The 14,866-nt window shown below is 35.2% G+C and overlaps 1 protein-coding gene across 8 annotated transcripts in view; it reads left to right on the top strand.

Moving 5' to 3' along the window:
- The window catches only part of Ddr (discoidin domain-containing receptor 2), a 221,474-nt gene extending 211,727 nt beyond the window's left edge, over positions 1-9,747 (top strand). For 6 of the 8 annotated variants that reach the window (XM_090174440.1, XM_090174441.1, XM_090174439.1 and 3 more), the window contains 5 exons: positions 1,712-1,859; positions 2,942-3,282; positions 3,928-4,238; positions 5,767-6,001; positions 6,671-9,747. In XM_090174440.1, coding sequence (XP_090030566.1) covers positions 1,712-1,859; positions 2,942-3,282; positions 3,928-4,238; positions 5,767-6,001; positions 6,671-6,970 — 1,335 coding nt within the window. In that variant the 3' untranslated portion in view covers positions 6,971-9,747. The remainder of the gene's footprint in view (positions 1-1,711; positions 1,860-2,941; positions 3,283-3,927; positions 4,239-5,766; positions 6,002-6,670) is intronic. The other 2 variants (XM_090174442.1, XM_090174447.1) reach the window with 2 other exon arrangements.
- Positions 9,748-14,866: the final 5,119 nt, after the last annotated feature.

Below are 14,866 nucleotides of genomic sequence, written 5' to 3' on the forward strand. Positions count from 1 at the left end.
TAATAATATGGACTTTACAAAATATCTTAATAATATGGACTCTACAAATTATCTGAATAATATGGACTCTACAAATTATCTTAATAATATGAACTCTAAAAATTATCTTAATAATATGGACTCTACAAATTATCTTAATAATATGGACTCTACAAATTATCTTAATAATATGGACTCTACAAATTATCTAAATACTATCCTAATATCATGGACTCTAAAAATTATCTAAATACCATCCTAATATCATGGACTCTAAAAATTATCTAAATACCATCCTAATATCATGGACTCTAAAAATTATCTAAATACCATCCTAATATCATGGACTCTATAAATTATCTAAATACCATCCTAATATCATGGACTCTAAAAATTATCTAAATACTATCCAAATATCAATTCAATTCCGCTAATTACTTCAACTATAGACTTGTTTATATTATTTGCGAGACCTTGTCTCTTTTAAAATTCCATTTTTCTACGTTAAAATATTAGTTATAGAAAAAGGTACATTAATATTGAAAGGAAGAGGAACGATATTTTTTACGACCATTGTACAGTAAAAATTAGGAATAAAAATGGTGTAGCTTTACTAATGGTACAATGCTCTTTACGTAAACCAACACCGCATAGAATTATTGATTTTATCCATTTCTGCAGTGAATATTTTTGTTCCGACAACGGGTTTTTAGACAGTTTGGATTAGTAACGAATAGAGGAGGTTTTCATGATATTCTTACTAAGTGTGCATTTTTTTACGCCGCATGTTTTGCTCGTGATTGCTAGTGTGCCAATGTGTCTTAATTTTTCCAATCTCGTCTCCTCTTCCTCTTTCTTCTCGTCCAAAAACAATCTGTGTTTTCTACTTCTTCGTCTCTCTTCCTTCCTCTTCTTGTTTCTATTATGATTTCCGAATCCTTCTCACTTCCGCTAATTTATTTTCATTTTCGTTCAATTTTTAATTTACCTTGGTTAAAATGGCGTCGAAACAAATTGACATTTAAGACTTCGCCTGAGCAGGTTGGTCCTTGTTTAGAACGCGCAGCTTGAGCCGTGAACATTTGCACTATGAAAAAACCAAAAGCGATACTTTTAAACTTTAAATATTGATTTGATCTGGTTCACTTTTAAGCTCAAAATAATATTTATAATAAAACAAAATGCATATAGTGTCAATAAAACTTGTTGAAATATGAAAACAAATACTCCTCATTGTAGGCTGTAGTTTTTTAGTATTTATTCAAGAACGACCTGCTCCGATGGACATTTTAATATTAGGGACATGACAAGTCGGCGGTTAATACTTTTGTTTAAATCATGTCCCTATTAAACTGGACCGCGTGCGAGTTTGGCACAGTAACAAAATTGATTTAATTGGCCGTGAATAAGATTGGCCTCGTAAAAATTGCACATCAGGCCTATTTGTAAATAGATATATTAACCGTAACGTGTTGTAAATTGAACAAAGTCGGTGAACTTTGAATGATTCGGTGAAAACCTGGTTTTTTCTGAAACCACTTTTGTTTTTCCTGTTCTCTTTTCGTTTCTCGTCTGTTTATTCAAATCAAAAACCAAATCCTCCTCCTGCATCTCTCTCACCACCATTCAATCATTATCCTGTTCGATGCGTCCGTCTCCAACTTTCTCTCCTCGTCTGTTAACTCAAACACAAACTATCCAAAACAAACAAAATCAACCTAAATAACAAAAGGATCTGGCTCTGACCTACAACCCCGTCGCTCATCAGGCTAATGGCTCCGTCTATGGTCAGGTTGCTATTGACGATGCAGATCCGGACAAACTTCTTTACCAGGAACCGCAGGATTTCAAAATACCCTATCCAGGAACTTACAGCAATGGTGAGTTCCGCTTGTCTAGTCATATCAGTTTCGGATTTTCTAAGATCAGTAAAAACTGAAGTATGTCGGTTACGAGAGACCTATCCACCTCGATAAAATATAGTTTATAAATAAGAACGTATTCATACTCGCAAGTAGACAACCCGAGGTGTTTATCTCCGATTTCGTTCTTGTAACTTGAAAATCCCGAAATTGGTGGACAAGAATGGGTTTTCGTTTTGTCATGGCAACCGAAAATGTTTTTGACAACTTAAAACCTAATTTTCTCTACGGAAATTAACATGAGAAAATTGTGTATTTACCACAATTTACCCAATTTAAGTAAATTAACCCAAATTGACATGTATTTGCCCAAGTTTACCCAAATTATCTGAATTAATTAATAAAAACTTGTCAAGGTTAACGGTAAAAAATAGTTAGTGTAGGGAGCTGTTGGCTCGCGTGGCATGTAGGGCTTGCCATCACCCTCCTACGCATTCTAACCCGGCCACCTGGATTAATGGCTTTAAAAGTAGCTTGATGACTTTGGCCTAAGGTGGTGCCTTGGGTATTAGCCTAGCTGATTATTATTATTAATATTATTATGTTTCTAATTAAACTTTTAAATTTTGAAGAAATGTCCCCATGTTATTTTTCGTAGAGAAAATCAGGTTTTAAGTTGTCAAAATTATTTTCGGTTGCCATGGCAAAACGAAAGCCCACTCTTGTACACCATTTAAGGGATTTTAATGTTACACGAAAGTTTGAACGAAATCGTTGATAAACACCTCGTTTAGTCTCTTGGTCAGTGTAATATTAACATTTTAAAATCCCAAGTTAATTTTCGGCCATGGTACGTTGTATACATCCTCGCCCCGTGCGGGTTGATCATTTCGAAGTACACGTTACATCCTTCGAAAGTGCGTGTTACATTTTAATTCGCAAGATGGATACTACTTTTGTAAGAGTATAAACTTCTGGTAAAAATTAATTTCCAGTTTTCTGTTCGGCATATTGGTTGAGGCTTTTGGCGAAAAACTAGATCGAAGGTCTATCCGCGTATATTTGACCGCAAATTTTTCCTTTTGCAAACGCGTTTTTAGAGTCGACGACATCCCGGGAATACGCCGTGCCTGACATAACAAAGACGAGCACTCCGACCCCGCTGTTGCCCAACCACCCTCCTCCCGGCTCTTGCAACAGTCTGAAAGGAGTCTACCCCACGTCGATGCCTAAAAACAGTTCTCAGCCGCCTTCGGAACGATATTACGCCGCAACGGACGTGGTCAAACTGCCCAATATCCAGGGGGTCAGTGGCAATACGGTCTATGCCGTTCCCAACGTTGATTTGCTCACCAGGGACGACTCTTTGCCTCCCGTCAGAGAGGTTCCACGGCACAGGCTCAGGTTCATGGAGAAGATCGGCGAAGGACAGTTCGGAGAGGTCAGTTTCCGAGTTTAAGTACGCCTCGACTAAACGTACGAGACCGTAGTCCGCAGTTTTAATTGACTCTGTTCTTTCTTAACAAAAATTCGTGGCGATTCTTATTGGTCTTATCATCATCATTCGTTGCTTCTAACTATTATTTCGTGGCTGTTTCCTGGCTTCTTATGATATGTTTGTCGTTCAGTGTGGTTTTCAGTAGCATTTTTTGCATGTCCGCCATAACCAAAGCGCTGTTTTTGCCGCTGAGTAATTTTCCAAGGCAAAGCACTCTACGGTTCTGGATGATACTAGAGATACATTTTTTATATCGTTTACTTTATTAGTAGAACAATAGTTTTGTTTTTTTCTTGATTCTGTTGCTATCACTCTGTAGCTCTTAGCTTGTTTGAAAGTTTCGTAGCTTGTATGCCATTAGATTTATCATCTTCACGTAGAACCTAGTTCATTTAGTTTCGAACATTTCCTCGACCACATACGATATATACGCTTCTAAATAGTTAAAAATATTTTTGAAAGAGTATAATCGGGGTATATATCTATGGAAATTGTTAAAGACGAGATGGTGGTGGTGATGGTTACCCCGGGAGGTTAAATAACGAAACTATCTCAGTGGCTTCAATCGAGACCGTCGTCCTACCTTAGGTTCACCTATGCGAAGCTGAGGGGATCCCAGAACTGGTGGACGTGCCTTGTCTAGGAAACAAAACGTTAGTGGCCGTGAAGACGTTGCGCAAGAAGGCCTCCGACCAGGCTTTGACTGATTTTTACAAAGAAGTCAAAATTCTGTCTCGTCTTCGCGACCCCAACATCGTTCACGTGCTGGGCGTTTGTACGCGCGAAGAACCGTTCTGCATGATCGTCGAATACATGGAAAACGGCGACTTGCATCAGTTTTTGCACCTGCACGTTCCCGAAACCAGCACTTTCAAACCCGCTAACGCTAAAATACTCAGGTGAGCTTCTTCTTCTTTTCTATTCTCTCTTTCTGTCCTCCTGGTTTTCGTTCTTAAGTAAATGTTCCGAACTTTTAGATTTCGCCTGTTCTCGGACTAAAAGCATTGAATTGGGAATAGTACCGCTGGAATGACATAGGCGCGTTTGGCAGTCATGGTTTTGCGAAAAAAAATCTGAAATTTCGAGACGGCGAACTCTATCATTGTACGGGTGGCGCCATCTATCACTTTCAAAGTACATTAGTACTATTAATTCAATTGCATAGTATATAGTTCCCACCGCTAACAGCGGATGGTGCCACCGACAAATGATAGAGTTATCAATTTTGAAAAATTAGAGCGTTCTATAAAATCAGTGGGTGTGCTTTCCCCCTTTTGAGTTCGGAGGAGGTTAAGGTTTGGCCGGTTTTTCGTGTGAGAGAAAAATATTTATCTGGAAAACCCGTAAGAAATTGAGAGCAGTCGATTTTTAGGAGTAGCGTAGTTGCTAGCCTAGGCTTCACTAATTTCCGGCTTTCCGCGCCGTTTTTCTTATTTTAAATGATTATTGTAATAAATGTATGATGGCAAATAAGCAAAATACTAGTCCCAAATCCACGGGTTTAAAAAGAAACTTAGATCATGAAAATATTCTTAACCTCAAACATACTTCAACACCTAGGGTCCCACCTACAACTCCTAAAAGGTACGTCTCTATAATATTCATATAAAGACAGGACATAAGCCGAATTCTCTTAAACCAAAGAATAACAAAAGTTGTTAGTCCTGCTGAACTAGCTCTATAGTCAGTATGAAAAGTTTCGCCGGTTTTGGGCCGATTTTATAGAACGCCCTATTGTCATTCTAGCGGTACTATTCACTATTCAATGACTAAAAGTGTACTCTTTTTTCCCTAAAACGTTTTCTTCACCTGTTCCGGGGATGATAATTACTCCGCCCCATAAACTCTTCGCTTGTTCCGGAGTATTAGGGCTACTCTTTTTACCGATCCTTCGGGTACAAAAGAGTAAATCGAATTTTGTCGTCTGCTAGCCGGAATTTTTCTGCTAAAAGGGTAACAGGCAGCCATTTTGGTAAAACGTTTTTACTCCGACTCAAACTATTCGCCAGCACAGAATCGGAGTAAAATGACGTCATAGCCTTACTCTTCTTACCCTACTCCGAAATCCCGGAACATGCGAAAAGAAACCACCTATAGATACAAGTCTGCCACTTTCGCGATAAAAGTACGGAAAATTAAAGAAATTTGTACAAACTGACTCAGATCTTAAATTTCGAACAGGAAAATGGGAAATCAAGATTTTTTTAAATCAACTAATAACCTTAACGTGTATTCAAAAATTGTAGCTTCGGATATTTGACATATTCGTCAAAAAGATGTATTAACGTTAGCAGAGAATCACGGGACACACATTCTCTGTTACTTAAATATATTCTTGTTACTACTTAATCGCACATTTTGGTTTGAAAACATTTCTGTGATAATTTCGAAATTTTCCAATGTGACACATTTATTTTCTTATTGCAGCTACGGCAGCCTTATTTATATGGCGACTCAGATAGCCTCGGGGATGAAGTATCTAGAGTCTCTGAATTTCGTCCACCGCGACTTGGCTACTCGCAATTGTCTCGTGGGCAAGGCCTTCACCATCAAGATCGCCGACTTCGGAATGAGCCGGGAGCTGTACAACGCGGACTACTACCGAATTGAAGGGCGTGCTATGCTGCCCATTCGTTGGATGGCTTGGGAGAGTATTCTCTTGGTAAGACACTTGCTTGCCGAAATAAAAGTAGTTACCTTTTTAATACTGGACTGTTGAGTTGCGAAGAAGTGGCGCTATTAACAATAGGCGCTTTAATATACCCAATACAACAGGAAGTAATTATGCACGGAACCTCGACGTGCAAACTACTCTTTATGTGGTCCTTGCTACTCGGGCTTAAAGCGGTGCCAAAATTAAGAGTCAATTTAAAAAAAAATAAAGGCCCCGACTATGAGTGTCGTCGGAAAAACATTGTGTTAGGGCTAACGAAGATTTTTGCGTCATCGTGGAGTTTTAGCCATTTTGAAAATTGAAACCAGTCTTAAGGAAAAATGGCGTTTATAAAGTAAATGTCAAGATAACTTGCTTTGAGTTTAGTTAACTTCTTTGGCTAGCCAGGCTAATTTGGTAAGCAACCAATCGAAAATATATTGTCCAGTGATCCCGACTTGACTAAAACAGAGAAGCTCAATTGCAACAGCTGTTGTAAGAATTGAGGTCAGAATATTGTTTCTGAAAAGTCATAAATGTCCAGATAAATTATTTTACATATTAATTAAAATCTGAAATAGCAAAAGAACTACTTTTATTATCTTACGTCTTCACTAACCAAACGAAACTTTTAAAGAGCTCTAATTTGAAACCACACTAAAATTATCTTTCTTTCAGGGTAAATTTACGACGAAAAGCGACGTGTGGGCATTCGCAGTGACTCTTTGGGAAATTTTGACGTACGGGCGACAACAACCATATACGGAACTGACGGACGACATGGTCATCGCGAACGTGGGCCACTTCTACCAGAATGACGGACTACAAACTTACCTTCCCATGCCGTCTAATTGTCCCAAAGAAATCTACGACCTTATGCGCGAGTGTTGGCAAAGAAACGAGACTGAGAGACCCAATTTCCGGGAAATCCACCTCTTTCTGCAAAGGAAGAACTTGGGCTACGCTCCGCTCGTATGACACGCGACCGAACTGCTGTACATTCCGGGATTGGCTAAGTCTGACGTCAATGGTGCCGCGTGGTGCTAAGCCGTAAATGTAAAGTGGTGCGCGAACGGTTCCGGCTGATCCGACGTTTGGAGCCGTCACGTCATTTTCTATACAAGTATTAATTTAGTTCAGTCGTTATCCAATATTGGCGTCAAACGGTGTTATTGAAAGATATAAATAAAATCGTGTTTATTCTATAAATAATGGGAGCGTCAGAAACCATATCAAGGCTTAATAAGGATTAGACGAAACCGCTTTTAGATTAAAAGCCTCGCGTATACATAAATAGGCCTTCTGTATTCGGGATTTGTACAAATAGTTATATACACGTAAAACATTGATTCCAGCTTTGCTATACGAAATGATAACAAGAATTTAAAAAACACGCCTCTAAAGCTCAATCATGAGGATGTCCGCGAGAAATTAATACGTTATTCGCCACGGAATCTCAACGTATATATATGAATGCTTTTAGCCCATAATTTTTTACTAAGTGTAATGTTATTTTGGTTTAATCCTTGAAAAAAGACCAGACTAAAACGCACTGCACATTTTCTATTCGATATTTAAGATATGGTTAAACGCTATCGGGACCAGTCAGGAAAAAAAAAGATATTATAAAGCGAAACCCGTATTTGTAATTAATTGGACGAACTTTTAACCTCCTATGCAAAAAACACGTTTATTTTACAAACCTTTCCCTACCATCTGTATAAATTGTTTTATTTTTATTCAAAATACCAATTATTTCGTTAAAAGGAAAATTGTTAGGGTTATAGAAATATATTACCGTAGAATTTACGCGTCGAGAAAGCTAGACAACAGGTTCGCGTCAGTTCGACGCCATTTCTTCGATAGTTTCCCCGTTACCATCAACACTCACCAGGTTCGCGTCGGTTCGTTAAGACGCGATCGTCATTGGATGCGCGAATCTCGTTGGTTCGTGATCTGATCACGTGATGACGCCACAACCAACGCGCCCGCCTTTTAGTCGACGACGTAATCGGAATCTGAACGTTTTATCTACAATCCGCGAAAAATGGAAAATGTCAGCCTTTTATTGAAAACGTAATAGTTGTAATTTTTCCTCACGAGAGGGCGTTCAACGCAAAATAATTCGGTGTTTGATTGGTCGCTCACTTTTCATATAGCTTTTTAGAAGTAAACTAGTAAACGGACGTTGGTAGTCTTTCGTTGGATAAAAAGAAAACCTACTTTATGTGGCACCTATAAGGTAGACTGAATATAACGTGTAAATAACATAATTTTGATTATCCCAAAAGTGGATACAATTCGTGTAATTTAATTGTGACCGTGGTGATATTTTATTTTTCCCTTTTCCGTTTCGAACGATAGAGTGACAAACGCTCGAATTTTTACGATTTACTGTACGCAAATAATATAACCAATTGACTCTGTAATACAAAAAAGAACAAAAGATTTAAAACTGGTCGCGGGATTTGAACTTGATCACGCGTGAAAACAATTTTTCAAAACTTCGATCAAATAAGTGATATAACTATAAAAGCACGTAGTTTTTAAAAACAAAAAAGTAAAAATAAACAATTGTGATTGTATCGTGATCACTTCATCACACTTATGGAAATAACTATATACTTGCCCCATTTTCCTGTTTAATTTTAATTAAAACTAAACAAATAGAAAATAAATATGATAAAAAAGAAAACGCCACCTAGGCTCCAAATATTTTCAGATGTCGAAATCCAGGTTTCTATTCTGCAAACGGTTATAATCTATTTCCTAAATTGACCGACGAAACGTAAGAATTCGGACTACTGAAAACTTGTACTTGAACTTAAACTTGTACACGTGAACGTTCACGTACGAGTTTGTGGAACGAGGAAAACGTTATTAGAATTCTATATTGTTTTCGTACAAATCTTTTTATTTCTTGTATTTAGGTTCCTAAGAAACATGCTAAATTATTTTAAGAAAAAAAAACCACGAAAAGGATTTCAATTATATTACTTGACAAATCGCAATAAATTTGAATTGCCGCGATAATTTTTCAAAACTGCCAACCGAGCTTAAAAATAATATATCTGAATTTCAAAAACCGCTATTGTATATTTTTAATCGAAAACCCCACATTTTCTCTCAACCTTTAAAAATGTTAAACAGAGTGCTTAAATTGATTATAATTTCGAAAAACAATCAAACCAATAGTGAGCTCTACCTCATTTAAATCACACCCAATTATCCAACAAATAAATGCCAAATAATAGTTAAAGTTTTAACGAATAATAGTTAAAGTAACTCGTTATTATTTGATTTTCTCCGAGGTTAAGTTCAAGATTTTCCCAATTTAAGAAATTACATACTAATGTCCACGTTACGTATTTTGTATTGCTCTTAAAGTAGTAAACATAAGTAATTTTCGATGATACAAAAAAAAACATAGCACTGAAATTGGAATTTTATTTTACGTTTTGAAGCACTATTCGTAAAATTTTCAACCCGAATACTCTTAAGGAATATATAAAACGTGGGGAAAATTATCCGGTCATAACACTGCATTTTACATAAAAAATAAATGAAAAAAGTATAAAAACAAATCCCGTATATTTTGTGTATCAAGTTAAGATGACGTGAAAATTGACATAAAAAAAGTAACAAAAAATATCTTTTCCTCTATTCCCCTTTACGTAATTATGAAAAAAAAACCTTTAATAAAGAAAACGTTTTGCTTTACGGGGACAATCTAAAGAAAATAAAAACAAAATACCTTACCGTGCCTGTGTTTAAGAAATGAGCTTGTATATTTATTTCACTGCTTTTTTGCATTTTATAGTGCCATAAGTGAACAGAAAGATACGGAAATGACTTGATTAAATATCAAAATTTTGGATCTAACTGGAATCAAAACATATATACTTGGGATACAATTCTGTTTGTATAGTTTAGAAAATTAATTTACCTTAGAATATGGTATGACTGCGAAGATACTAATCATAAAAAAGTTCGTCTGCTTTCGATTTTCTTGTGGCACTCTTTCACACAGACGATCGCCATAATAGCTGTTTTCCCTTACGAAAATGACTTGATCCAATGTACAAATATGGATCAATTAAATTCTATTTGGATCAAATAATTTGGATCAAACCGTAATAAAATTGATAATATTGTAATGGACGCTTCAATAAAACATCTTCATGGAAATCGCCAAGAAGTAACGTTTCCGAGATCCAGGACCTGCAAGCTACCGTTTATAAAGTGCTTGTAGAAATAATGGAAACTTTTCACCTGTACGGTATGCAACAAGTGTTTCCTTTACATATTACGGCTTAGCAAAAACACGACGTTCTGTTTAGTGAATGGTTTCCATTACTTCAACAAGTACAGTAATTTGCAGGTCCTGGCTTTCGGATATATTACTACTTGGCGATTTCCTTGAAGATGTTTTATTTCAACCCCTATTTGTTGAAATATAGCACATTTTTTATTGCAAATTTGGATCAAAGTTGAATTTAACCATTTTTTTAATTAAACTTGATATACCATTTCCGTAAGGGATAAATAAGTGTCACGATATATATATATATATATATATATAAAACCACGCATACTTCACAATTAGGTTTCACCGCCCAGCCATTATGCACCTGCAAGATCAAGATGTCTAGTATCGCTGCTTCAAATTCCTCAGCCTACAGGTGATATAGAATGATTGATATCCCAGTTGCTAGCGATGTTGATTTTATTAATTAGATTGATTTCGTAAGGTTTTATGCCAAGTTTTCTTGACAAATTGATACATAATTTGAGTGCAGCGATAACGTAAACTATATTTTAAACTAATCTTTATTAAATTAAATTATTAATTATTAATTATTAATAAAATTTTATTTCATTTTCTCTAAATGCATTGAAGTATAATACGTGATTTAAATCAATGATATAAAATCACTTGATATAAATCGCGACTGATTTAATTCAGAAAACCCTGCCAGCTGCACCGGTATAAATATTTTTTCCCATGTCATCATATATACTTTCAGCAATTGAATAATTGAATTATAATTTGGGAATAAAACTAAGCTATAATTAAGGGGAAGATCTCTACCAAAATTTAAAAAATTACCAAGTTAATATTAAGAATTTCAGCTTTAATTATCTGTCGTCGAAACCGATGACGAACTGAAAATTATCCATCGAACATTGTTTCTACTTAAGTAAGTAACATATTTGGCATATTACAAAAGTAAGTCTCATATTTTGCCTATTACAAATAGTTTCATTTTTAAGCTACGTATTTTTGTAAAACAGATTACAGCAATATTTATCATCAACCAACTGATATTAAATCGTTTAAAAAAATAATGGCTTTGTTTCAATGGCTTAAATTAAAGATCTAGCATTAAAAATTATTTAATCATTTCAATCTACGAAATAAATATTTCGGAGATTATTGATCAAAAATTGAGGTGGACAGAAGACTACAGAAAAAGAATCGATTATATATTTGCTTTTCATAAACTGTAATTTTATCCTGGTATTCTCGTTTAAAATGTGTGCTTTATAGTTCAAAATTTTGTAGCAATAAAATAACAGTTGATGTAACATTTTACATAATTCCGATAACGGTAGGTGGAGCTGAACTCCTGCCTGCGCGATCAATTGCTAAATTTTCGAAGCATTGTACTTGCCTACTGCAGGAATGGATTGGAGAAAAATATAAAATAAAATATTAGGCATTACCATATTTATAACTGAGTGAAGCACCCTCAAATTAGAGGGTGATCGCGTGCGCGGGAACTTTTCAATGTGTATTTTCGAGAGCGCGGTTGCCATAGAAACCGTAATGAAGATAACGAAACAATCGTTGTCCTTGCTAAAGCACTTTAGCATTAGTTTTTCATTTTTATTGTCATTTACAATATGCACCGCAAAAAGAACGCCAAACCGAAATCGCCGCTTATATCAGAAATTAAAAATACCCAATTTAAACTCAAACTTAACGGTAATTAAAAACACTAGACAGATAATTATTTAATTATCTAATTTAAATTAATTTATTCCTGATTATTTTTCGAGGTTAGGAAGCAGGTACAAAGCGGAACAAGATGAACTAAACGCCCAGCTGGCGGAAAGCGCCCATGCGCTGGATAAAATACAAAAAAATATCGAAGACTTGAAAATTTCTCTTAGTTACGCCTGCGAAGTATGATCCTATGGAATTATCGCGGTAAATTTGACACTCGACTTAATGTAGGATTGTATTTTCTTTTTTAGACTAAAGATCAACCATTGAAGAAGGCCTTTGAGGGATTCGAAAACAAGTTTAAAGATTATGAAAATAAAACATCCGACGTAAGACATTCTCATTTACGATTGTAAAATTATTTTTAATTCGTTATTCTTGATATTTAAGCAAATTCTAGAAATTATGGACAGAAAAATAAGTGAACAAACGAAAATATTAGATCTATTACATCATGAGAAAAAAGAAAAGGAGATGGTAGTCTCCCAAAAAATACGAGAGTATAAATCCCAAATCAACACACACAGCGAAGGTCCAAATCAACGGGTAAACCTTTCTAAATACATTGATTAAATACATTAATTTTAAATTAATTCTTAAAAGCGCACTAGTATTTATTTATTTATTTATTTATTTATTTCCTTAGATTCTGAATAGATTACGGGATGACTTCCAGAAAATCTCCATGAAAATTGAAGAAACGAGAAGAGTTAATGAGAAATACAAAGAAATCTATCAAGCTTTAGTTGATGTACGATATGTTTAAATATTATCTTTAATTTGAAAAGTTTTATATGCCATGGCATTAGAATTTAAAATAAAATAAAATTCCGTAATAAAAAGACTAGATACTTCATGGCTAAAATTTATTTATTTACATTGGCGAGCTTTTGTAATCCTCGGCTTGAAAAGGGACCAATAAATAAATTTTAGCCATGAAGTATCTAGTCTTTTTATTACGGAATTTTATTTTATGTTTAAATATTATTGAAACTTTATTAAAATTTCAATTTTGATTCGCAACATTAAAGGAGAAACCTCTGTACGAAAGACGTATTGAGAAAAGCGAAGAAGAAATTGAAGCCCAAAAAAGTGAAATCCTTTCGTTGAGAGTGATTCATCGAGAAGCGGAAAGATCTCGAAGTTGTTCCGAGATTGAATTAAGATCCGTCAGGAAAATGGTCGAAGAAGCCCGTAACCGAAGAGAAAAGGAATTAGCGCCTTTGAAAGACAGGTGGAAAGACAAAGCGATTTTTTCTCCAAAAGACAGAAAGGTAATTTAACAATAAATTTGAAAGATAACTGGATGCAAATTGACTGCTACAAATTTAACCATACGTTTGAAAGATAGTTAGATGCAAATTGACTGCTACAAATTTAAATTTGACTGCTACAAATTTAACCATAAGTTTGAAAGATAGTTAGATGCAAATTGACTGCTACAAATTTAAAATTGACTGCTACAAATTTAACAATAAGTTTGAAAGATAGTTAGATGCAAATTGACTGCTACAAATTTAAGCATAAGTTTGAAAGATAGTTAGATGCAAATTGACTGCTACAAATTTCTTTGCTTTGATTGTTCTGATATTTCAACAGATTTCAAACGCTAGCAGGGATATACATTTTCTAGGAAAGACGTCTTCCATCATGCAAGCAATGGAAAACAGTTATATTGCAGCATTTGAAAAATTAAAAAACGCAACGGGAAAAAGCACTACCAAAGTTGGTATTTTAATAGAATATTTTACTGATAGCCAATTGACTCGAATAAAAAGCCAGATTAGAGCTCGGCCTTTGGATAAAAATTAACCACTTATTTTATTTTTATCCATAACCTACAATTATCCGAAAATATAAATTAGTTTTTGCATGTTAAATCGTTGTTTATCCATGGATTATATCCATAAATAAACAGTTAACCAAAATATTTATGATTAATCGAAATTTTGTCAGTTAATTTATCTGTTACGCAAAGCTCTAAGCCAGATTAAGGTTAACAAATATTTTAAAGGAAATAGAGGAGCATCTGATGAATCAACACAGAATTAGAAAAGAACTCGAAGAGAGGTCAAAAGAAATGGAAGAAAAACTAGCCCAGTTAAATACGCTGAAAGATTCTTTCGAGGAACAACTAGATCAGCAAATTTCCAATTCTGAAATGTCCAAAGAAATTGCGTAAGTTATGTTATATTTACTTCTTTGCCATTTAACTTACTAATTAACTAGGAGCAACAAACACAAGGAGAACGCAGCTAGCCTTTAAACACGGTAACGCAGTGTTGCGTACAAATATCATTGGACGAACCTTTACACTGAACGTTTTACGGAAAGGGGGAAGACAATTTCCCAATTTTCCCCTTCCGACGGCAGCAGGCGCTAAAGCTTCTAACCAATGAAAACTGTACGCGAGAAAATGCACGACGTTTGACGAGTTGCGTTCTCCTTGTGTGGGGTGCTGCGTTTGTTGCTCCTAGCTAAACAAGTGACCAGAAACTATATGTAACTTCAATATATTTATCTAACAATACAGAGATCTAGATGGTCAAATTGCAGTGAAAGAACGAGAATTGGACGAAGTGACAGAGCGTATCGATTCGTGCAAAGCTCGTCTGTCATTTGTGGGACCTTTATTGACGGATATAAGGAGTGTCGTTGAAAATATTTACAATACTCTGATATTAGAGGTACTTGACCAGCAAAAAATCTCAAATCAATCATTCATAGACGTTTTACTGTTTTTCGATAGGACGACAGCGAGAAAATAGTCAACGGAATATCTATCACCGAAATAATTAATTTGTGCCAAGAACGATTGGAAAAACGTATGAAAGAAATATCGGAAAATAAATTGACACTGGAAT

Source organism: Leiobunum rupestre, chromosome 5 (assembly GCF_980474605.1).
Source record: "Leiobunum rupestre chromosome 5, qqLeiRupe1.1.hap1, whole genome shotgun sequence".
Taxonomy (NCBI): Eukaryota; Metazoa; Arthropoda; class Arachnida; order Opiliones; family Sclerosomatidae; genus Leiobunum; species Leiobunum rupestre.